The sequence below is a fragment of the Eleutherodactylus coqui genome, chromosome 1 (assembly GCF_035609145.1).
Source record: "Eleutherodactylus coqui strain aEleCoq1 chromosome 1, aEleCoq1.hap1, whole genome shotgun sequence".
NCBI lineage: Eukaryota > Metazoa > Chordata > Amphibia > Anura > Eleutherodactylidae > Eleutherodactylus > Eleutherodactylus coqui.
Genome location: NC_089837.1, coordinates 32,519,599 through 32,545,287, shown reverse-complemented (window position 1 = coordinate 32,545,287; position 25,689 = coordinate 32,519,599). Strand labels below are relative to the sequence as shown.

General features: G+C 44.6%; 1 protein-coding gene across 1 annotated transcript in view; it reads left to right on the top strand.

The window, feature by feature from the left end:
• The window catches only part of SCARA5 (scavenger receptor class A member 5), a 290,718-nt gene that overhangs the window by 128,558 nt on the left and 136,471 nt on the right, over window positions 1-25,689 (top strand). The window contains exon 4 of the mRNA XM_066594696.1: window positions 23,591-24,265. Within this exon, the coding sequence (XP_066450793.1) occupies window positions 23,591-24,265 (675 nt within the window). The remainder of the gene's footprint in view (window positions 1-23,590; window positions 24,266-25,689) is intronic.

Below are 25,689 nucleotides of genomic sequence, written 5' to 3'. Positions count from 1 at the left end.
TACATGGTGAAGTCTTGTAGATCCGCAGTGCGGCGGTGAAAAGTCGCTCAAAATAGTTGCTAAAATGTGAGAACGACTCAAATGTTTATTCGAACGCGAAAGCGGCCCGAGACCCCAGCGGCGAGTGTTCTTAGAAGACCAGCAGGGACTGTTCAGTCGAGGACGACTTACATGTTTTTGGTACCAATGAGCGCATGTGTGAAGAAAAATATAAAAAGGGTCGGATCCAATCAGCGTTCAGTGGGTGGGGCACGCCAAAAGAGCGCACAGCCCCCTGCAACGCTGCTGGCTAGTCATTTGAAGACAACGATTACCTGTTTACACCAGACCATAATTCCTCAACCAGCGACTATTTTTAGGTAAGCTGAATCGAAGAGACTAGTGAACGAACTCTCACTTGTCACCTGGTTGGTGGTCAGCTATCCATGGAATAACTGTTGCTTATATTCGCTCTATCAAACGACTATTAGGGGTTGATCCAGGGAACAGTCTGATTGCCATTAGGGAGTCGGGAAGGAATTTTTTTTCCCCAAATGGGCTAATTGGCTCCTGTCTCTTGGGGTTTTTGCCTTCTTCTGGATCAACAACACAGGAGGATAAACAGGCTGATCTAGATGGACATTGTCTTCATTCGGCCTTACAAACTATGTTACTATATATGTTACTTGGGCTAGACTTGTCTCTTGTGAAGCCACTTTAAGCTGGAGACACTGAGCAAAGTTGTGTCCAAAGCTAAAATGCAGCCAATCCAAAAAAGTAGCATTCAGTGTAAAGTATAGTGGATGGTCAGAGCAGCACTTAGAATACCACTTTATGTTATATCCTTGACACGGACGGACGGAGACCCCGACTGATAATGCAACTAACTTGGAGTCGTTGTTAACTCATAACTGGACATCTGCTGTCAGACAATGCGCAAATTTTGCATAAAACCATGGAGAGTTTTGTCACATGACACATTCGGCTCCACTGCAGATATATATATATATATATATATATATTTGATGCAATGGTAGATGTATAGACATGTATATAAGTTTTCTTAATGGACCGAAATGCAACCCATGAAAACTCAAAATGCGTTTCGTAAATAAACATTTTTTGTGACTATTGCATGCTGGGAGTTTTTCCTGATTGGAGTTGTAGTCAGACTGAAGTGTGTATGAAGAGAAGCCCCTTTATATACTGAAGACCCCCTTTTCCACTATCTGGCTCCATGTGATAACCATAAATGTCTCTGAGTTCGGGGACCTTTGTCTCACTTGACACCAGCCCCAGAAGCGGCTCCGGAATGACATGTTTGAGCCACGCAGCCAGTAAACCGCCAACATCTTCTACCCTGGACGCTTTCCATCCCTCCAGACCTATCCAATTAAGAGGCTCATTTTAATAAATGCTTTTGGAGGTTTATCTTTAGTCAGTCCTCCGGCAATGACTATCCATCTGTAGAGTACATGAGGGATTAGGAGCTCACATCCACCCTGGTTGTATAGTTTCCGGTACTAATCCCCTCCTAGAGGGGCTGAGCTGTTCCCCCTTTAGGATGCATCGATCTATGTGGTTTGCTCCTTATCTCATACAGTAGAGGCCACAGCCATGAGCGATGTTGGGTTATTCTATGGCCGGGGTAGTCTGGTACATGTCTGAGGTTACTGCAGTGATTCAACTGCCTGATAGATGATTAATGAACATTAAAGGGGATGTCCACATTCAATGTTACTCCAGCTTGCTGAACTTCTTAATATGTCCTTAAAGCAGTCAGAGCTTTTTATTTCTGATACAGAGCTCCAAATACCCTGTGCAACAAAGATAGATGGTGAAAGTCTGTCTGCCTGCAGCCACCACTAGAAGGAGCTCACTGCAGACTATTTATATATATTAAACTCCGTAATAACACAGTAAGCTCCTGAGCTCCCTCTAGTGGTGGCTGCAGGTAGTTTTATAGTCTGAGTATCATAACACAGTCTATCAACGAAGGACACATATTAGCAGGAATCACTTGGCAGTTGTATTAATCGAACCATTAAGATCAGCGTTTGTAACACTGGTCTTGATATAATTTCTGCTGGCACTCATTGTGCTTAACCCTTTCCAATCCACTGTCTGACGTCTAAAGACATTCTGATTGAAGGCTGTACAGCTCTGATGTTGAAGACGTCCGACAGGGTATTCTTACTATAGATTACTGGCCGCTCTGTTGTCAGGGGCCTCTCCAGCATGTCCCATACCGCAGTACTGGCTCTAGCCAGCAGATGGTGCCATTGCATAATGGCAGAAAGAGAAAGCCCCCTAGGAAACCCTGAATCCAAAATTGAATTGCAAAGGGTTAATATATGAAGAGGCACATATGTTACGTGTATCTCGGCTCCTCCTACACATAAATCTTTGTCATCTTGGAGCTGCTGTAGATTTCTGGTGCGATTCTTGCCAGTTTCTGGTGCAAATTATACATAAATGTATTTGCCTTAGGCAGCCACACCCCTCCTGACCCGCAACGCCCATCCTTTGAAGCCACACCCCTTTTTTGGAAAAATAGAGCCAAGCAACATACCGCTTAAAAAATAATAAAATTTTTGCACAAGTGCAACTTGTAGCAACTAGCGAGACTTTTTTTTACACCAAAAAATAAATCTCCCTAAGTCTTTGCCGACGTTCAGCTTCAAAGCAGAATTCCAGTATCACCACATCTCAGTTTATTTCGATTTCAGTTCTGTAGGAACGAATGCAGATAACATCTCAATTTACTGACTTCCTGATGAGTTTGTGCAGTATATCTGAAGAAGCAGAGCTGCAGTGTAAAGCATGGGGGAGCAAGAGCAGTCTGACTCCAATAGACTATGTAGTTAAGCAGGAGTCACTCAGCATAACTGTGCAGCAGGGCTAATCGGTAATAAAAGAATCCTTCTGGTAGAGACAATAGGATATTGCCTAGAGGGAGTGCTGGATGATAAGGGCCCTTTTACAAGAAATGATACTCTTAGGCCTCGGTCACACGGGCATTTTTTGCCGCGATTTGCGGATCGCATGACGGATGCGCATCCGCAAATCGCGTGAGCGGGGCCAAAAAAATCTCCCGAAAAATCAGCTCCTAGCCGCTTTTCATTAGAAACGGGCCGGAGCAGTGCAGCGCTGTCCAGTGCATTGAATTGCCGGCCCCATTGAAAGCAATGGGCTGCAGGCGATCTCATGCTGAATTTTTGGGAAGGGCTTAAAAATATAAGCCCTTCCCTGAAAATCATCCAAAAATGTGTAAAAAGTAAAAAAAAATATATACTCACCTTGTCCCGGCAGACGGAGTTCAGCCGTGGCCAGCCGGCAGTTCTCCTGAACTGCTGTGAGTAGTATTCAGCAGCCGGGGATTTAAAATGAATTCATGAATGGGTGTGACTGAGAGCTGCCTCTGGTTGGTGAGGGCTGTGACCAATCAGAGGCAGCTCATTCAGCAGGCGGGGATTTTAAATCCCCGGCTGCTGAATACTACTCAGAGCAGTTCAGGAGAACTGCCGGCCAGCTGCGGCTGAACTCTGTCTGCCGGGAGAAGGTGAGTATATATTTTTTTTTACTTTTTACACAGTTTTGGATGATTTTCATGGAAGGGCTTATATTTTTAAGCCCTTCCCGAAAATTAATCCTGAGATCGCCCGCAGCCCATTGCTTTCAATGGAGCCGGCTGTATTGCCGGCTCCATTGAATTCAATGGGCAAACATCGTTCTTCTCTGCCACAGCTGTTACAGCAATGAAAAAAAGACTTTGGCAGCATCCAGGGTGCAAATTGATATCTGTTACAGCTGTGGCAGAGGAGAATGATTTGTCTACTATATGTTCTCAATGGGGTCGGCGCTGCTGCCGCCGGCCCTATTGAGCGCATATACAGAAGAGAACAGGAATCGCAGATCGCAGATAGGTGCGATCTGCGATTTCTGTTCTATAATTAATCGGACGAGCGCATAAAAAGCGCTCATGTGTCCGATATCATTGCAAAGCAATGGTTCTATAAAATCGCCGGACGCATGCGCATGCGCAAATCGTGCGAAAAAACACCCGTCTAACCGAGGCCTTACAGTGTAAACATGGCCAAGGATCAAACGACGAATGAAAATTCATTTGCTTGTAATTCGGCATTCATTTCATGCAGACAGAATACTCTGATGATCGAATGTATGCAAAAAAGTTAGCCATCGGTAATGTGAAACAACTAAGCCTTTATTAAAGCGTGTCACAGCTTAATTTGCAGAAAAGAGGACGCGTTTCGGTCTATGAAAGACCTTGGTCACCTATAATCTTGTGTGAACATAGCTTCCTTATGAAGCTTGTGTAATTAAAATTAATTAAAGACATGAGAGCAAGTTACCTCCTACCTAGAGATGAGCGAGCATACTCGCTAAGGGCAATTACTTGATTGAGTATTGCCCTTAGCGAGTACCTGCCCGCTCGGAAGAAAAGGTTTGGCTGCCGGCGGTGGGCGGGGAGCGGGGAGGAACGGAGGAGAGATCTCTCTCTGCCTCTCTCCCCCCCGCTCCCCCTGCTCACTGCCGCGACTCACCTCTCACGCCCGCCAGCAGCTGAACCTTTTCTTCCGAGCGGGCAGGTACTCGCTAAGGACAATACTCGCTTGACTAATTGTCCTTAGCGAGTATGCTCGCTCATCTCTACTCCTACCCCTACGTAATCAACATGTTAAATCCTTGCTAATGATACAAGCTGGATACACTTGTACGAACTCTTTAGAATATGTTGAAACTTATTTAAACATCATATATATTAGTATAGAGTACAATAATATAAATATTAGAGATGAGCGAGCACGCTCGGATACAGCAGTTGCTCGGGCGAGCATCGTTCTTCTCGAGTAACTGCTTACTGGTCCGAGCGTGCTCGGGGGGGGGGGGGGTAGCGGGGGGGATAGCGGGGGGGGGGGGAGACTGAGAGATCTCTCTCTCTCCCCTCCGATCTCCCACTTGATCCGCTCCCACTGAGCGAGCATCGCTGCTGTGTGCAAGCACAATAGTCCTTGGGATGACTGCTGGGCTCTTAAGCAGATTGTTTTCTGGAATGAATACGGATTTGGACGTATGAGACGATCTGCCTGTTATGTCCTCTACATGTTCTTAAACTGTTTTGTGTAAACTTCTGAAGCCAACTGCAACTCAACGGTTGGTGCATTTGGAACACCTACTTAATAATGGGTTGCTCCACCTTTTTTTGAGCGATCACGACTTTCAGACATCAGGGTACAGATTCCACAAGGCGGTGAAGTCTTCTATGCTCAACTAAACCCCCTCCGTCAGTTGGCGCACATGTTGCGATAAGTGGGAACAGATCTCACAGCTGAGCAGATCCTAAACATGTTCAATGGGATTACTGTCCGGTGAGTTTGGGGGCCAAGGCAGTGTGGAGAATCCATTGTTGTGTCCTTTCAACCAGTCCTTAGTGATCTGAGCTCCATGACACAAAGCATTGTCCTGGTGAAAAATGACCTGTGGTCATGGAAGACTTCCTGAAGATATGGTTGTAGGTGGTGAGTTAACAGGTGCTTGCAGTGTTCACCATTCAATTATTGTAGTATGATGACCAACGGTCCTAAGCCATGCCAGGAAAACATTCCCCAGACCATGACCAGCCTGTTGAACCCCAGCGATAAACCCATGGGATATGGCTTCATGCTGTTTATGCCACATGCGGACCCGGCCATCCATATGGTTCAGCAGAAACGTGACTTGTCAATCCAGACAGGCTTCTCCCATGTGTCCAAGATGTTTCCCGGGCCCATGTGAGGTGGTGTTGGGGACGACGCAGGGTCATCAGGTGCACCCTTTGTTGGTCTTCGGCTATTGAACCCCAGTCAACGCAAGGTACGTTGCATGATCATTGTGGAAATAGTCTAACTTCCTGGCTCTTGTACTGCTGGGTCAGTTGGTCTACTGTAGCACGTTGTTGCTGACATATCAGATGTGCCACTTGACATTCTCCTCTAGGATCAACCACATGGGGCCAGCCGCTGTGTGATCTTCTATTGGGGGGGCTGTCCTTGGTTCAACCATTCTTGGTGCACTCTTGATACTGTGACTTGGGAACAGTCAACAAGAGTTACTGTTTCAGAAATACTGGCACCACACCTCCGGGCACCTCACATCCGGGCACCAACAATCACCATACTTACCAATGACTGCCAAAAGTTGCCTTTTGCTACGCAAGGGAGAAGTCAGCACCTTATCTGAGAGCAGATTGTGATGCAGCCATCATGTGGTACCGCATTACTGATCACAAGATACCACACACCGGCTGTTCCTAATGCAGTGATTGTTCAGTGTTTAACCGTAAGAGTTGAACCTCAATATAAAGTTAGCGCCTTTCAACAACAGCATAAGGGTGCATTCAGACCAGCGTATATCGGCTTGGTTTTCACGCCGAGCCGATATACGATGTCCTCCTCTGCAGGGGGGGGGGGGGGGGGGATGGAAGAGCCAGTAGCAGGATCTGAGCTCCCGCCCCCTCTCTGCCTCCTCTCCGCCCCTCTGCACTATTTGCAATAAAAAGAGGTGGGGCGGGGCCAAGGTACAAGAATTAGCCCCACCCCCGTTCCGCCTCTCCCCATTGCAAATAGTGCAGAGGGGCGGAGAGGAGGCAGAGAGGGGGCGGGAGCTCAGTTCCTGCTCCTGGCTCTTCCATCCTCCCCCCCTGCACATGAGGACAACGTATATCGGCTCGGCGTGAAAACCGAGCCGATATACGTTCGTCTGAATGCAGCCTAAGTTTCTGATCGGTGGTGGTCTGACTACTAAGACTGGGAGAATAATGATTGCATGACTAGCAGAGGACCTGCAGGTGCCCCATAGACATACATTAACCCTATACTAGTTAGGCATTGCATGGCGGTATTATTTGGACATTGAGTGGCAGTTGTATTCAGACGCTGTATGGTGGTACTCTGTGGGAAATATATGTCAGTGTTGGCATCCCACCATGACGCACTGCTTAACGGTTATCAATGGTTTTTATGTTATATTTCGCACCCTCTTTTGGATAAAGTCATTATTTCTTGTTCTTGCTCCGTCCGTCCTTCAGTTCAGAAGAGGTTACTATGACCCAGAAAGCTTCCAGGACTGTTACCCCAAACACCTCATTATAGCAGTCAAAAGCCAATTTACATCCATTTAAATCCTCATTCTCACATTTTATGGACCCCCCTCACAGCCCCATACTCCAATATCATTATTGTCTCCTCGCCAAATCAATACCCGCCCACGTCTTGTAAATCCTTCTATAAGTGGAGCGAGCACAACCCTCCAAACACTGGGATGCATTAAACGGGATTGTTCTATAGAAATGAATAGAATGCGAGTCATGAGAATCACTCGATAGAAGCAAAACTGATGACAACGCGTTAAAGCGATTCAGGATGGTGCGAGGAACAATCTGGTTACCAAATTCCTTCTATGTAGCGCATATCTGATTCCATGGAGGACTACTAGGGGTGTGACTATTACAAGTACCTCCGGTGCTAGCTGCCATCGGGGTCTGTATTTTTTGGGATCTGGGGTCTAGTTTGGGGTCTGTATTTATTTTGGGACCTGATGCTTATGGTACTCATCCTGAGTTAAGGCCCTTTTACAAGCGATGCTCGCACAGTGAATGGAAATGGAGCGAGACGGAAACCGCTTCTGGCCACCTCCTCTCCATTCACAGTAAACAGGCAGTTGTGTATAGACAAATGACTGCCTGTTTAAATGGGCCGATCATCATTCAGTTTCTATGTGTGCAGGAATTGAACGACGGATGATAAGCAAATGAATTATCATTCGTCGTTGAGTCGTGGCAGCATTTACACTGAACGATTGTCATTTAGATCCCCGCGATCCAGGTAAAAGGTCACCTACATCTTGTTTCTAGTCACAGCCAGAGCTGCACTCAGGTTTCTGCTGCTTTGCTCTTGGCTCTCTGGTTGCTGGCCTTTACTTCCTGCTGCTGGTTCAGGGTTGGTTAGGGTGTGTTCATGGCGAAAAGCAATGCAGATTTTTCGATGTGGATCCCCCCTCTAAAACCACGGTGGTAAGCCGCGTATTTCTGCTGCAGATCTTCATGCAGATTTTTGGTGTGACTCAGATTTTGGTGCGGAGCATATTTGATGTGAGCATACTGGTAGAAGGATCTCGGGTGTTGATGGGTGACGGCCAGCAGAACTTTTACCTCAAAGCAACCTCAGATTTCGGGAGAAAATTCTTTCAAGTGACAAGAGGGGCAAGAGGTCAATTACCTACCGTTGTTCTTCTCTGCCCACCCTCCGATCCACCATTTATTGTATGGGTTGTTATGGATGCGACTATACCAAATGTAGCTATTTAATTAAAAATAAATAAACATAAAGGGGAAAAGGGCACAAAAAGATTTTTTTCTACTACAGTTATTTTTCACTTTCTTTTTGTGTTCCTGTAGGGGACTTTGAACCTTTGATGCTGTGAAAGCTCTGATAATGCACTTCTATATAATCACTTAGAGCAATCACAGGCCACGGCATTCCATCGGCTCTCCATGATTTCATGGTAGAGGCCAGATGCTCTCACTATGAACCTTGTACATGGCCACCACATGTAAGGGGTTAACAGCGGGGATCGGCGTCGTCACCGATCCCTGCTGCTGCAGTGGGAGGCTGGCTGTCAGTCATAGCCTGCTCCCACTGCTGATGATGACACAGGCTTAGCTCCTGGGGCTGTGCCATCCCATAGGACGTAGCGGCATACACCCAGGGATGGGAAGGGGTTAAAGAAGAATTCGAGCTGTGTAACGAAAAGTTCTGCATCTTTCTAATACACATTTCAATATGTTAATTTACTGCTTGCTGTCAGTGAATAGCAACATATTTGCTTATATTTAAAGGTTGAAAACTTGTATAGACCTAATGGTTTTCTCGGCTGAGGATTTGTTACATCTCTATCCAGTCTAGACTATCCTTCCTGAGGGCGGCCCAGCAGCAGCATAGCGCTCTCCCCTGTTAGTTTGCTACAATGTATCAGTGTGAGCTGCGGCCGACACATTCTACCTGCACTGATACATTTGTGGCTTCAGAAGTGCTAAAACAGAGGGAACATGTTCCAACCGGAAAACAAAAGCTCCAGTGTCCTCCCACACATGGCGGTCTCATCCCGTGTCTCTGGCCGTCCTGGTAAATGACTTTATGGGTTCGCTTGGCACCACCAGGCCGATCCTGCCCATTTTATAGGGTTTTGTTCTAATTCTCCTCATTTTAAAGGTCCCAAGACTCCTCCACAATTATGTCCTAATTCCAGAGATGCCAGACAGGACGACGTCTCTTCTGCCAGCCGCTGGACCTCCACAAGCTCGCCTTTATAGTTCCTCTCTCTTAATCTGGAGCAATGATGTCCTACACTGGTCCCATGTTCCGCCGTGCCAGGGGTGCAGAGCGCCACCCTTCCAGCCTGGTGACGGCACAACAACGTCTCACACAGACAATGTAATGTGATCTGTGCGTAATGAATAAAGCAGCACAATGGCGGTCGCTCATGTGGAGTTTGGATTGGATCTCGGTAGGAGGATGACCTCACGTCTCGCCATTGTCCTAAAGACTGTTAAGCCCATCAGGACCGTCCACTGGGTGTAGCATCATACAGCAGGTCTCCAGTCATGTCTGGAATGTGATGGGGTGTCCATGCGCTGTGCAACTCACTACTGGCCATGTAAATATGGCCTTAGCAGCCCTAATAGTAATAGTGCCCCTGCTAGCCGGCCTCAATAATAATAGTGCCCCCAGTACTAATAGTGCCCCCTGTTAGCAGTCCCAGTAATAATAGTGCCCCCTGTTAGCAGTCCCAGTAATAATAGTGCCCCTGCTAGCCGGCCTGAATAATAATAGTGCCCCCAGTACTAATAGTGCCCCCTGTTAGCAGTCAAGTAATAATAGTGCCCCTGTTAGCAGTCGCAGTAATAATAGTGCCCCTGTTAGCGGCCCCCAGTAGTTTTAGTGATGTTAGCGGCCCTAGTAGTAATAGTGCCCCTGATATCTGGCCCTAATAATAACAGTGCCCCCAGTAGTGATAGTGACCCCATCTTAGCAGCCCCAGTAGTAATAGTGCTCCTGTTTGCAGCCCTAGTAGTCATAGTGACCCCCTTAGTGGCCCCAATAGTAATAGTGCCCCTGTTAATGGCCCCAATAGTAATAGTGCCCCTGTTAATGGCCCCAATAGTAATAGTGCCCCTGTTAATAACACCAATAGTAAAAGTGTCCCCTGTAGTAATAGAGACTAGAGATGAGCGAGTGTACTCGGAAAAGCACTACTCGCTCGAGTAATTTGCTTTATCCGAGTATCGCTGTGCTCGTCCCTGAAGATTCGGGTGCCGCTGCGGCTGACAGGTGAGTCGCAGCGGGGAGCAGGGCAGAGCGGGCGGGAGAGAGGGAGAGAAAGATCTCCCCTCCGTTCCTCCCCGCTCTCCCCTGCAGCTCCCCGCTCCGTGCCGGCACCCGAATCTTCAGACCCGAGCACAGCGATACTCGGATAAAGCAAATTACTTGAGCGAGTAGTGCTTTTCCGAGTACGCTCCCTCATCCCTAATAGTGACCCTCATTAGTGGCCCAAGTGGTAATAGTAACCCCCCTCCCCCATTAGGTGATTCAGCCACCTCACCTTCTCCGCTGTCTCCCTGCTCTACTTTCTATCCCCCCAAATCCCACTGATCTCCTCTAGCCTCAGTCCTGACAGCCAATCATGTACTTGATGGCACATGACAGCTGCAGCCAATCACTGGCCTCTGTAATATTAAAGCTCAGGCCAGGGATTACAGCAGGGGTAGGGTTTAGTGGAAATGCTCAGATCCACTATAGTTAGAGGGGGGCAGAGGCACTGCTCACCCCTCTTACAACACACCTGGTGGACTGGAGCAGCAGCGCCAGTCAGACTCTTCTCCCATAACTCACAGATGTCCATATGTGCCGCCCTCCACTTCCCCAACTCATGTTTTTGATGAAATAGCCAGTTGCATGGATGATGGGGGAGCATGCTGGATGATGGAAAGGATTGCTTCTGACACCATGCTGTTGCATATCAAATGAACTTTACTCAAAGACAACTGCAATATTTTTTCGTACCCAGATCACATCTAGGGTTGCCACCTATGTCACAAAAAGTATCAAGCATTGTAAAAGCGGGAAGTGTGTGTGTGTGTGTGTGTGTGTGTGGGGGGGGGGTTAGAGGTGTGGCTTATCACAATGGATGATTTTACTTTCATTATTCTAATGGTTTCATACTAGTGATTGTGGACCTAATACTAAAAGAGTCTAGAGATGAGCGAGCACCAAAATGCTCGGGTGCTCGTTACTCGAGTCGAACTTTCAGTGATGCTCGAGAGTTCGTTTCGAGTAACGAACCCCATTGAAGTCAATGGGTGACTCGAGCATTTTTGTATATCGCCGATGCTCGCTAAGGTTTTCATTTGTGAAAATCTGCAAAACACAAGAAAGTGATGGAAACGACACAGAAACGAATAGGGCAGGCGAGGAGCTACATTTTGGGCTGCATCTCAAGTTCACAGGTCCCACTATTAAGCCACAATAGCGGCAAGAGTGCCCCCCCCCCCCCGCACTGTCAGCGTAAAGATCGTTCTCCTCTTCCACAGCTGTAACAGCTGTGGCAGAGAAGAACGATGTTAGCCCATTGAATTCAATGGAGCCGGCAATACAGCCGGCTCTATTGAAAGCAATGGGTTGCCGGCGTACGCGGGATGAATTGTCGGGAAGGGCTTAAATATATAAGCCCTTCCCTACAATTCATCCAGAAATGTGTAAAAATAAAAAATATATATATACTTACCTGGTCCCGGCAGAACGATGTTAGCCCATTGAATTCAATGGAGCCGGCAATACAGCCGACTCCATTGAAAGCAATGGGCTGCCGAGCTGTGAGTAGTATTCAGCAGCCGGGGATTTAAAATCCCCGCCTGCTGAATGAGATGCCTTTGATTGGTCACAGCCTGACCAATCAGAGGCATCCCTCACTCACACCCATTCATGAATTCATGAATGGGTGAGTGAGGGCTGCCTCTGATTGGCTCAGCGCAGGGACAGCTCAGGCAGCCCTCACTCACCCATTCATGAATTCATGAATGGGTGTGAGTGAGGGATGCCTCTGATTGGTCAGGCTGTGACCAATCAGAGGCATCTCATTCAGCAGGCGGGGATTTTAAATCCCCGGCTGCTGAATACTACTCACAGCTGTTTAGAGCAGTTCAGGAGAACTGCCAGTAGGCCGCAGCTGAACTCCGTCTGCCGGGACCAGGTAAGTATATATATATTTTTTATTTTTACACATTTCTGGATGAATTGCAGGGAAGGGCTTATATATTTAACCCCTTCCCGACAATTCATCTCGCGATCGCTGGCAGCACATTGCTTTCAATGGAGTCGGCTGTATTGCCGGCTCCATTGAATTCAATGGGCTAACATCGTTCTGCCGGGACCAGGTGAGTATATATATTTTTTATTTTTACACATTTCTAGATGAATTGTAGGGAAGGGCTTATATATTTAAGCTGTTCCCGACAATTCATCCCGCGTACGCCGGCAGCACATTGCTTTCAATGGAGTCGGCTGTATTGCCGGCTCCATTGAATTCAATGGTCAGTGCTCGTTTAATCGAGACGTGTACCGCGTGGTGCTCGTCTCGAGTAACGAGCATCTTGAGCACCCTAATACTCGAACAAGCATCAAGCTCTGACGAGTACGTTCGCTCATCTCTAATAGAGTCCCCTGTAGTGGCCCCAAAAGTGGTAGTGAGCACCTTAGCAACTCCAATAGTAATATTGACCCCAGCAGTGGCCCCAATAGTAATATTACACCCCTAGTGGCCACAACTGTAATGGTGCTCCCAGTGGTGGCTCCAATAGTGAATGTGACCTCTTTAGTGACCCTAATATTAATAATGCCCCAGTGGTAAGCAAGCACCTGTAGTCGCCCCAATAGTAAAAGTGTCCCTAGTAGTGTCCCCAGTAGTAATAGTGACCCCCCCTCCCTTAGTGCCCTGATAGTAATGGTGCCCGCAGTAGTGGCTCCAATAGTTGTTGTGACCTCTTTAGTGACCCCAATATTAATATTGCCCCAGTAGTGGCCTCAATAGTAAGCATGCACCTGTAGTGGCCCCAATAGTTATAGTGTCCCCAGTAGTGTCCCCAATAGTAATAGTCACCCCCCCCCCTTGGTGCCCCAATAGTAATAGTGTCTTCTTTGTGACTTCAGCAGTTATAGGGCCTCCTTTTGTGAACCTCCAACCGTGCAGCAACCCCACACCATCACGTCTTTGACTCTCTAGCTCTCTAGTCGCAAGTTTTTGCATGGAGCTTCTGTATACAGTTTGAAAATCTGTGATTTTTTTGCTTTTGATGCCAGCCTTGCCTTTTTTTTCATGACAAAGTGGGCGGGGCTTAGGAGAAGGGGTGTGGCTATCCATTACATTTACTAAGATTCATACCAGAAAAAATTATTGCTGAAGTCTACAGCATTTTGTAGCTGGCATATATTTATGTTTTGTGTACAGGGACAACCCAAAATCACCATGATGTATGAAGAAGCGCACCTCCGAGTGCGTTAGCCGCATCTTCTGACGGCCGGGCTGCAGATTAAGACCTTTGTACGAAATGCCCATCGTAATACACCTGCGCCATAGCAAATACTCGCTGCGATCCCATCATGGACTTTGCTCCTAGAAATGTCTCCACTGACCCATCACATTCCTCTAACGTCTCACAGAGATGACGCCTCTTCTGGTTGCCAAAAGTGAGCAGCCAAAGATGTAGCAGAGCCCAACTATTTAACTGCTTCTATATCATGACGCCCCTCTGTTAACTAATGATGTAGGCTTCCCTGCAGTCCTATGTAAACTATAGATGCTGCTTCCATGAGCTCTGCCTAATAACACGCTCCATCTTGCTTTATCTGACAAACTCGTCTCCACTTCCCTCTAATTGCTTTTAAGAGGCAGAACTTTGTTAGACGTGGCAAACTCACTTCTGATAACATTAATGAAGTGAGCTAAAGTTACATGTTTAGCTCTGCTACATTTGAAAAACTACACCTGCATCTGACTAACAGCTCTACGACATCTCACAAGTGAAGCTCTGCTACATTTGACATGCTCAGCACTGATCCATCTGACAAGCTCGGGTCCCACTACATCTGGAAAACTCATTTCTGCTATATATGGCAAGTTCCTCGCTGCTGCACCTTGTCAGCTTAGCTCTGCTACATCTAACAACCCCACATTTCAATATAAGGTCAAATACAACCTTTCCAAATCGGACAAACTAAGCTCTGCTACATCAGACACCTTCGATCATTCTACATTTGCCTAATTTAGCTCCAAGACATCTGACAAAATCAACTTTCTACTAAAAAATAGTAAATACTACATATGGCAAACTTGGCACTGAAGAGCTACACAGCTCTGCTACATATGAGAAATGTTAATGTTTTACACATATCTTTTAAACCTTTACTATTTCGTCAGCTCTGCTCCATCTGACGAACTCAGGTTCACTACCTCTACAACCTCAGCTCTGCCCCATCTCACAAACTCTGCCTTCTGTATCTGAGAAAAGTAACCATTCTTCATCTGCCAAACTCAGCTCTGCTCCGCCTACACACTCCTCTCTGCTACATCTGTCAAACTCAGCTCTGCTCCACCTACATACTCCTCTCTGCTACATCTGCCAAACTCATCTCTGCTCCATCTACATACTCCTCTCTGCTACATCTGCCAAACTCAGCTGTGCTCCATCTGCCTACTCGTCTCTGCTACATCTGCCAAACTCAGCTCTGCTCCATCTGCCTACTCGTCTCTGCTACATCTGCCAAACTCAGCTCTGCTCCATCTACATACTCCTCTCTACTTCATCTGACAAACTTGGCCGGCTTACAATCTGGCAAACTCAACCCCTCCACACGTGACAAACATAGTTCTGCTATAAGCAATAATCATCTTTTCTACACCTGACACACGCACCTCAGTCTCAGCTCTGCTACATCTGTATGTCTTTAGTCAGTTTCCCGTTGACTTGCTGCAGGGGTTAAGGTAATCTCAGTAAATCACATAACACGTTTGTGTTTTATGCGCTGCTGGCGCTGCGCCTGGCTGCATTAAAGGCTCTTGGCTGGATATGGCTCCTCTTGTTTCTATGTATGGGTTTGATGGAACTGCGTATAGAAGTCGTGTTCCTGCTGACTGACGACTACCAGTAGAAGTGGCAGCTATTACCTGATGAACACCGGCAATTGCAAAGAGCCCCAAACAAGTAGGGGGCCCCCAGAATGAAACCCCCAGAAGCAAAATGTATTTACTTTTGAGCAGGGAGTGTAACATTAACATTTTCTCTACTCTAGACCACCAGGAGATACAAAATTAATGTTTGCATTATCCTAGACTACCCATCAGTGTAAAATTAGCATCTTCACTACCCCAGATCAGCAGGGAATGTAAATATGACATACCCTAGACTACCACAGAGTGTAAAACTAACATATTCTATACACTAGCCCACCAGGAAATGTAAAATTAATATTTCCACTGCCCTAAACCATTGAGAAATGTAAAGGTAACATTGTACTACTCTAGACCACAATGGAGGGTCACATTACAATTTTCACTATCCTAGACCACCACGGACTGCCACATTAACATATTCACTATTCTAGTCCACCAGGGAATATAAAATACAAATATAAATCACCAAGCATGTGTCACATTAACATTTTTATTAGCCTAGACCACCAGGGAATGTAAAATTAACATTTTAACTACTGTAAAAACCACCAGGGAATGTATCATTAAAATGTTCACCAACCTAAACCATCAGGGAGTGTAAAACCAACATTTTAACTGCCCTAGACCACCAGGGAGTGTTAAATTCACAAATGATCTACTCTTGGCCGCCACGGAAAGTAAAACTAACATTTTCTCTACCATAATCTCCCAAGCAATGAAAAAATTTACATTTTTACTGCTCTAGACAACCAGGGACTATAAAAAAAAATTCACTACCCTAAATCACCAAGGGGTTTCATATTAGTATTTTCATCAGCATACATCTGCATGGAGTGTAACATTAACATTTTCACTACCCTAGACCACCAGGGAGTATAAAATAAACACTGCTCTAAATTACAAGGGAGTGTCACATTAACATTTTCATTATGCTAGACCACTAGGGAATGCAAAATAAAAAATTTTCACTACTGGACTACCAGGGAATGTCGAATTAACATTTTGACTACCCTAAACCATGAAAGAGTGCAATAGTGCAAGTCTCACTACCTTAGACCACCAGGGAAGGTGATATTAACATTTTCTTTCCCTTAAAATTTACATAGTCTTTACTCAGGGCCACCAGGGAGTGTCACATTAGCATTTTCATTACCAGGGAATGCAACATTAATGCAACATTTTGACTATCCTAAATTACCAGGGAGTGCACAAGTAATATTTTCACTACCCTAGACTACCAGGGCATATGAAATTAACATTTTACTACCCTAGACCGCCAGGAGTTTTGAAATTCTGAGAAAAATAATTCAAAATAACAATCAGAAGCTCCTACATTGCCCATGGTCCTATTTTATATAGACCCCAAACTGAACATGACGTCAAAAAGTTTAAATCCCTCACCACTGACAAGATCTCAACTTGCTGTCAGTGAACGGAAACATTTTTGCTTAATGTTTGGAAACTGAAGTCAAACCTTATTCTGCTCACAGTGCTGAGGTGTTTTTTTTTACATTGTCTCTGTGTAGATGAGAGCAGTTGGGAGTCCAGGGCAGCAGTGGGAACTGACATACTGTTGTATTTATCTCAGGAAGGATTGTCTATACTATTACAGTGTTTTAACCCCCCCCCCCCTCCCGCATGTCTGAGCAGGAATGCAGGTTTTTAGCCCCTGAAAACAGTTAATATTTCAATTTAGTGACTGAAAGCAGTAAATTATTACATATAAAAACTGGGATTTGGGGGTTTAAAGTGGGGTTTAATGTGCAGCAGGTGACTGATAATAACCGGAAATGTACCAATGCTGATTATCATCGGTTCATTCTGACAGGAGAGTCTTATAACTGATCGCTCTCTCTGCCGCAGCACAAGATAGTGATTAAGACATTCAAGTTAATGGCCTTTTCAGAGAGCTAAGATGTTCTTCTTGACGCTGCCATACGATGAGTTTGTTTCCAGCTTTCCTTAATTTCCAAATCCACTTGTAGATTTTAATGACTTTTCTTTGGCCACACTTCCTCGTTGACATGTCCTTATGCTGTTTAGCCAACAGACTGTCCAAAACAAATCCCATTATCCCGGCCTCATGAGTTAATGGGTATTAAAGAAACACGTTCTCATGCCAAAAAAGCAGAACAAACAAGATAACTACAGCTGAACTGCACACAGTATCCAAATGAGCAGTGTGACTACAGCCACACTTGTTATTAAGCAAATAGAACTTGCCTACAGCAAAAGTCAGTATGGCCCTGCCTTCTGGTTCTAGTATACAGACTCCTCCTCCATATCTTGTAGAAGAGAAGATTGATTAGTGTTCATTAGGATTTCCCTTCCTTATTCATATGTTGAGGTGCGTGTGTAGGGGAATAACCAAAAGTATATTAGTACCGCCCATGAGGAACAGTGATGTGGTCAAGCAGAGCTAAAATCCTTCCTTCAGAGCTTCATGGCAAGTGCAGGGCTGCCTTTATGGTATATGCCAGTGCCATAACTTGAACCTCCTGGACCATGCTACACACTGTGACTTTATGTCCATATATTATTTACTGAGATGTTCAGAGAGATGTACAGAAATGAAAAGACTCCATAACAAAAGTAAAAATGAGCCCTATCCCTCTGGTACTGGTTAATAAATTCTCCCTATCATATCTAGTTGGAAAGCTTGGTTGCATGAACCTTTGGTTAGTTGGTTGTACTCTAATTTGCTTGGTTATGTCGAGAGATTTGTGGAGGGGAGGAGCTTCAAATATTAAACCACCCATGAGGAAAAGAGATGTGGTCAAATTGAATTTAGGGCCTCCCCTTTGTATGGGCCCTATAGTTATTGCAGGTATGGTACATATCAGAGCCATAGCTTGAAGCTGATATACCACGATGTAAAAGCTAATGCCCGTGACTTCATGTAGACACATTATTTGACAGAATGTTTTGCTCATATGAAAAAGGACCCATAGTAAAAGTTGAATTGGGCCTCTCTTTTTGGCTATGGTTCATAAAATTGATCTTCCACCCCTTATAGGAGAGAATTGTGGTATAACGTTTGGGCCATTTCTTCTCCACCTTGTTTGCTTGTTTTTTATGGTGCATATAAAGAGGAGGAGCCCAAAGTATGTTACCACAGTCCATGAGGAGAGAAGATGGGGCCAAGCGACTCTTAGGGCCTCCTTTCTGTATGGGCCTCATGGTAGCTGTAACTATGCAACTTCATGTATATCCATTATTTAACAAAATGTTATGTTTAAGCAGAAGTCCGTAGATGAAGACGGACCCTTGCCAAAGTCAAAATGGGGAGCCCTTTATGGTAATTTTAGGTACATCCATAAGAAAACAGGAGGAATCGAGTATTCACAAAAACACGGACTTTATTATGAACAATAGAAATCCCACAATGATAAAGTAATGGACTGTGTGGTACGTTCAGACCATCATACTTGTAGCATAACTAGCATTGTTTACTATTCGGATATTACTCATTCATGATAAAGGCTGTGTTTTTACGGATGCCGGATTCCTCCTGTTTTCCTAGGGATTTATCTAATATTCCATGTATCCGTGCATCTGTTTAGTCGGGTGAGCTGCTTACTGCCTTTTTCCCCTTATGGTAATGTTTTACGAAGTCCACCTTCCATCGTTTTAAGAGTGAATGTATATATAAAGCTTGGGCTAGTTTTTCTATCCCTTGTTTGTTGTGGTGCCAGTAGAGAGAAGGAGCCCAAAGCATGTTCGCTTCACCCATGAGGGCAGAAGATGTAAACAAACTAATCTTATGACCTCCTTCCTGTATAGGCTCCATGGCAGCTGCATAACCATCTGGGATGCCACCTTCCACAGCCTACGAGCTTACATGATCTAAAAGTTCAGTTACAGCAAATCTGGAGACATATGATACCACACAGAACCTCCATATCTGCCGGTATCACGTCTTGTATCCAAGCTAGAGGCAGTACATCAGGGTACCAGAGCCTCCATGCCTGCCCGTATAACATCTTGTATCCAAGCTAGAGGTGGTACAACAGGGTACTAGAGCCTCCATGCCTGCTGTATCAAAGCTAAAGAAGGTACAACAGGGTACTAGAGCCTCCATGCCCCCCGTATTACATCTTGTATCCAAGCTAGAGGCGGTACAACAGGGTACTAGAGCCTCCATGCCCATCAGTATCACATCTTGAATCCAAGCTAGAGGCGGTACAACAGGGTACTAGAGTCTTCATGCCCACCTGTATTACATGTTGTATCCAAGCTAGAGATGGAACAAAAGGGCTCTAGATCCTCCATGCCCCCTGATCACATCTTGTATCTAAGCTAGAGGCAGTACAACAGGGTACTATAGCCTTTATGCCTGCCCATATCATATCTTTTATACAAGTTAGAGGCAGACCAACAGGGTACTAGAGCCTCCATGCCACCCGTATCAGATCTTGTATCCAAGTTAGAGGTGGACCAACAGGGTACTGGTGCCTCCATGCCCAACAATATCATGTCTTGTATCCAAGCTAAAGGTTGCCAAATAGGGTACTAGAGCCTCTATGCTCACCCGTATCACATCTTGTATCCCAGCTAGATAAAGGCCCATTTAAACATAACGATTATTGCTCAAAAATTCGCTCAAAAGCCATCTTTTGAATGATAATCATTGGGTGTAAATGTGCTCACCTTTCAGTTTTCTGCCAAACAACGGTTTTCAGTTCTGCTTGAAAACCATCCTTTGGCAGAACAGCTGATAAGCAGGACCGCACGCTGTGCTCTGCCCATGGATAACTGATAACACCTGATTACATTGTCTCAACTGTCAGCACAGTAGCAGAATAAAGAGAATGTAATCATGTAACAGCGGGTGGTCTGTTCTCTAACTATAGCTCACAGTGGCTCACGCGCTAATAATTGGTACTAATAGACATTAGTACCAAGTAGTAGTTTATGCAAAACGGTCGCTCAAAAGCGTCTTTTGAGCGATCATCTTTGCAGTGTAAATGCACCTTTAGGACTGGAGGGGAGGGGTGATTGTTTGCCATGCTAAACATAATGACTACTTGCTTACTGATGCCCTAGAAGACAATGTCTTTACTTCACACTAATTGAAAACCTCCTGGCCAGAAGATTCCTTGCATAAACACCCGCCCGCCTGAGTAAATAACATATACAGTGTTTAGTCTAGCTAATGAGGGGAATGGAGAGGATTTCAAAAGGATTATCTATAAGTATAAAGACTCAGCATTTGTTTGCAAAAAAGTTGTTAATTTAAAGGACAATCGTGTGTAAATGGGGCTACAATCACACAGAGGACAACTAGAGGAGGGATTGTTATTGGCAATGAGTATATTTCACAGAAGACATACGTTAATGACATCTGGAGGCCAGCCAGGCTGGCGGACATGTGCCTCCTGCTTTGTATCAGGTCAGATAATAGTCTTCAGGAATTTGGGGCATTTCTTTATTCCTTCAGCGTTTTTCTGTCTCAACTTAAATAACCTTAAATCCTTTTGGCTTCACAACAAAGTAGAATCAGTAACCTTGGATGTTCGGCCCCATGATGGGCTACTGATTGGGAAAATAATTGAGTTCCATACCCATGAAGGGGAAGACCACATGCAGGAGGTCGCCTCAGCTTGTCTGGTGACCCTGTCCTCCTATGATTGTTACAGGACTGGCAATAAAGTCTGTTGTGCAGGAAAAAATTACTGCAGGCTCTAAAAAACACTGCAGGCTCTAAAAACACTGCTTCTGGTCATTTCTTTCATTTTCACAGAATGCTAAAGTGTCTGCAGGGTGATGACCCTCCTGGGATGAGAGCCGTGGACTCTGGGCGCTACACCATGGTTTTTATAGGTTTTTTTTGTGTTTTTACATTTTTTAAGGGTTTAATGTTTCTTTTCAAGGTTATTTTTTATTTTTTGTATTGTTTTTTAGCATCAATATATACAATTATTTACAAATGAGTCATTAACGATGAAATATTTATTTTAATACAATATATTTTGTAAAGATTTTATTAGAATCAATGCTAGCATTTTATTGCAATTTTGCATAATCAAAGCAAGGCATGGCTGGGAGGGGCTATTTTTCTTATTTTTTAAGAAGTGAGTAGTTGCCAGTGCTCCTTGCCTTTTGTGTATAATCTGAACTTTTTGGGGTGTGGAGGGGGAACATACTTTTCATGGGGGCACTTTTTAAGAAAGGTTCTTGCCAGTATGCTTTGCCTTTTATATATAATGGGACTTTAGGGGGACACACTTTTCAAGTGGCACATAGGGAGCGCATACTGTACTTTTCAGAGAGGGGAACACATGTACCTTTTGAGGTGGGGCACATACTCCTCAGGGAGCATATACTTTTTAAGATGTGAGTTGTTAGCAATACACCTTTTTTTTGGGAGAAGCATACCTTCTGATGGACACGTACTTTTTGAGTCGTTGTCAATGCACCTTGCTTTTTATGTATAATACAACCCTTTCTGTAGAGGCACATATGTTTCGGGTGGACATGGATTTTCGATGGCACATAATTTTCTGGATGGGGGCACATACTTTTTTAGAGGAGCGCATACTTTTTGTGGGTGTATATACATGTTGTGAATGACAGCTAGAATATACATACTTTTCACATGACCTTGCCATGTAACAAAACTAATATGAGCTGGTCTGGTGAGGACAACCTGATTCCTATGTGAGAATTAAGGGACTGTTACAGGCTGAATAATTACGAAGAGAGTGACTGTCAGTGACAGCCGTCCAACTGTTTATAACTAGTAGAATAGGTCTGTGCCAATCATAGTGTAAATGAAAGGGGCTTTTGGCAACCAGAATTCCAAAAAAGTTGGGTCGCTGTGTAAAATGTAAATAAATGTAAATACATAAAGAATGCAATGATCTGGAAATGTCATCTAACCATACTTCATTCAGAGTAGAAATCAGAACACATCAAGGGGGAGGGGGACATTTTTCCATTTCATTTAAAAAATATTAGAAATTGATGGCAGCAACACATCTCACAAAAGTTTGGCGGGGCCGTGTCTACCATTGTGTAGTGTCCCCTCTTGTTTATACAATGGTCTGTACAGGTCTGGGAAGGGAGTAGAACAATTGGAGTTTCAGGAGAGGAATGTTGTCCCATTCTTGTCTGATGTAGGATTCTGGCTGCTCCGCAGTCCCTGGTCTCTTTGCCGGATTTTTCGTTTCATAATGCGCCAAATGTTTTGTATTGGCGGAAGGTCTGGACTGCAGGCGGCCGGTTCACCCCCGGAATCTTCTGGGAAGCCATGCTGTTGTGATGGATGCAGTATGTGGTATAGCGTTGTCTAGCTGAAATATGAAAGGCCTTCCCTAGAAGAAACGTTGTCTGGATGGGGCATATATTGTTCTAAAACCTCTATATACTGCTCCGCATTGATAGTGCCTTTCAGGATGTGTAAGCTGCCCATGCCATAGGCACCAATGCAATATTATCAGAGATGCAGGCTTCTGATCTGTGCACTGATAAGCTGCATAGTCCCTCTGCTCTTCGGCGTCCATGCTTTACAAAAACAATTTCAAATTTTGATTCGTCTGACCCCAGAACAGTTTTCTATTTTACCACAGTCCATTTTATAAGAGCTTTGGCCCAGAGAAGACGCCAGCATTTATGGATTGTGTAGTGTATAGCTTCTTCCTTGCATGATGCAGCTTTCACTTGTATTTATGGATTGCACTATGAACTGTGTCCTCAGACAATGACTTCTGGAACTATTTCTAAGCGCATGCAGTAATTTGTATTACAGACTCATGGCTGTGTTGATACTCGCAGTGCCGCCTGAGGACCTGTAGATCTCGAGCATCCAATATTGACCAATAGCCTTGTCCCTTGTGCACATGAATTTCTCAAGATTCTCTGAATATTTTGATGCTGTTATTTACTGTAGATGGTGGGATATTCAAAGTCTTCACAATACGTTGAGGAATATTTTTTCTGGAATTGTTTGACAATTTTTACATGCAGTTTTTCACAGATTGGTGACCTCTGACCATCTTTGCTTCTAAGAGACTCTGCCTCTTTAACATGCTAATTTTATACACAGTCATGTGGCTTAAAATAAAATTGACCCTCCAGCTGTTGTTCATTAGTACCAGTTGATTTTCCATCCTTTTGTTACCCCTGTAACAACTTTTGTGTGATGTGTTGAGGCCATCAATTTCTAAACAAGTAATTTTTTTTTTTAATGAAATGGATTCTTTTTTTCTTTACATTCAACACAGCAATCCATCTTTTTGGGTATTGGGGTTGTAATTTGTTTTTGGGTTTATTTGAGAGCTCCTTTGTAAGGTTTACCTCATTACTCTTTGTTTTTGTTTCACTTTAGTATCAAGACCTCAAAGTGCCCCGGAAGATCTAAAAGTTCTAACAAGCAATGTCAATCGTCTCAACGAGAGCTACCGGGATCTTCAGTTTAAGCTCACGCATCTCACTTTTAGGGGTGATTTCATGGACCATATCTGGAAGCTGCAGGACCTCTTCCAGAACCATACGGACTCATTGTTTCAGTTGACAGAATCCTTGCAGAGACTTGAGCAGAACCTCAATGGGGTCCAAGACATGGCCTCCAAGACAGACACCATGGTCTCAAGTCTTGGCGTTAGCCTAAACCAAGTCAGTGACTCGCACAATTTAGACATCTACAAACTATCAACGGAAGTTAACAACAGTCACTACATATGGAGTCACCATGAGACCATGTTGAAGACACTGACAAGTAAAGTCGAAGGAGTTAATGAGCAGATAAGTGACTTGATGGTCAGCTTAAATGCCATCAATGGGACTTTTTCCTACGACATAGGAATCCATCATTCAAGGATACAAGAACTTCAAGGTCTTATAACCAATGTCTCGGAAGACACCAGACAAATGAGGCTTCTTCATATAGTGATGGAACAGCAGCTAAAGCACGAGATGGCTCTGATCAATAACGTGACCGAAGATCTGCGTCTTAAAGATTGGGAGCACTCAATAGCCTTAAAGAACATGACATTAATAAGAGGTAGGTCCTTGTCTTATATCAATTACTCAAAGTGCTGGGTGATAATCCTGTCATGGGGGGTCCACACTGCACAGGGGTCCAAGAGGGAAAGGGGCCCAGGCTCCTGGGTCAGCACAGCAGTCAGGACCTCCTTGATGCTAATTTTATTTAGTCTGGTTAATAAAAACAAAAATACTATATACTCACCTTCCCTGTCACTCCACAACAGCTGCAGGTGGTACCGCTATCCATGCTAACTTCTAGGTTATGTGATCATGTGATGCACATGATCGCTGCAGACCATCTCCCGCCTCACTGAGACCAGGGATTGCAGCAGCGCCAACTGCGGATATCGTAGAGTGACAAAGGAGGGGAGTATGTAGCTGTTTTGTTTTAGAATTACACTGTATATAAAAGGGAACAAAAGGTGGCATATAAAGTGGCAAACATGGCATGTAAAGGGGGCAACAGATGGCATGAATATGGACAAAATGTGGCATGTAAATGAAGTAAAGGAGGAAAAAGGTGGCATGTAAAAGGTAGGAAGGTGGCATATAATGGGGCAAAAGGTGTAATATAAAGACGGTATTGAAAATTAGCGTGTAAAGCGGCAAACATGACATGTAAAGGGGCAAAGGGCGGCATGTAAAGGGGAGAATATAGCATATAAATGGGGCAAAAGGGGGTATTGTAAAAGGAGTAAAAGTAGCATGTAAAGGGGGGGGGTTGTGTAGTATTGAGGAAAAAGTAGGGAAGGAGATTAGAAAGAGTCTCAGTAGGCCCCTCTATCGCCCTGGGGACCTACATAACCCTGGCGGCATTTATAGCATATCCTGTATGAATGTCTGACATGGACCTCATTCACCTTACCTTTTGGTGGACACTAGTTATTGGTGCACCAGTGAAAGATTCTTTACATATTAGCTGTTGGGTAACAAGAGGATCAAATAAATTTCTAGCACCATGGCCTTCTGCTTTCTCTATCTGTCCCTGTCATCACCCTACAACCATCCACCATAAAGGCACTATTTGCCACCTGAGCTCTGCTCTCTGATGGGTTGTTTGAGCCCATGAGCATAGCTCTCCATTGAGTTGGAGTGAGCGTGAGACAATTGAATGGCGAAAATTCCCTTCTGGCCTGCATGAAGTAGGAAAAGTCCCCATCCTATTTACCTGTATTTATGCCTCTTACTGTAGTTCAAATATTGTTATTTACAGTCCAAATCGTGTTCATGATAATACTCAAGATGTAAAGTGAGAACCGAACAGATTACTGCTCTTCTTACAGGGGTTGTAAAGACACAAGAGGTAACTGCTGCCAAAACTACAGACAAAAACACTTAGTTGTTACTTTTTGCATTAAGCACTAAATTAGGCAGCTCTCTTCTTCTCCTCCCCCAGCAAGAAATCTCAGCAATCCCAAACATCAATCAGCTGCTGAGGTA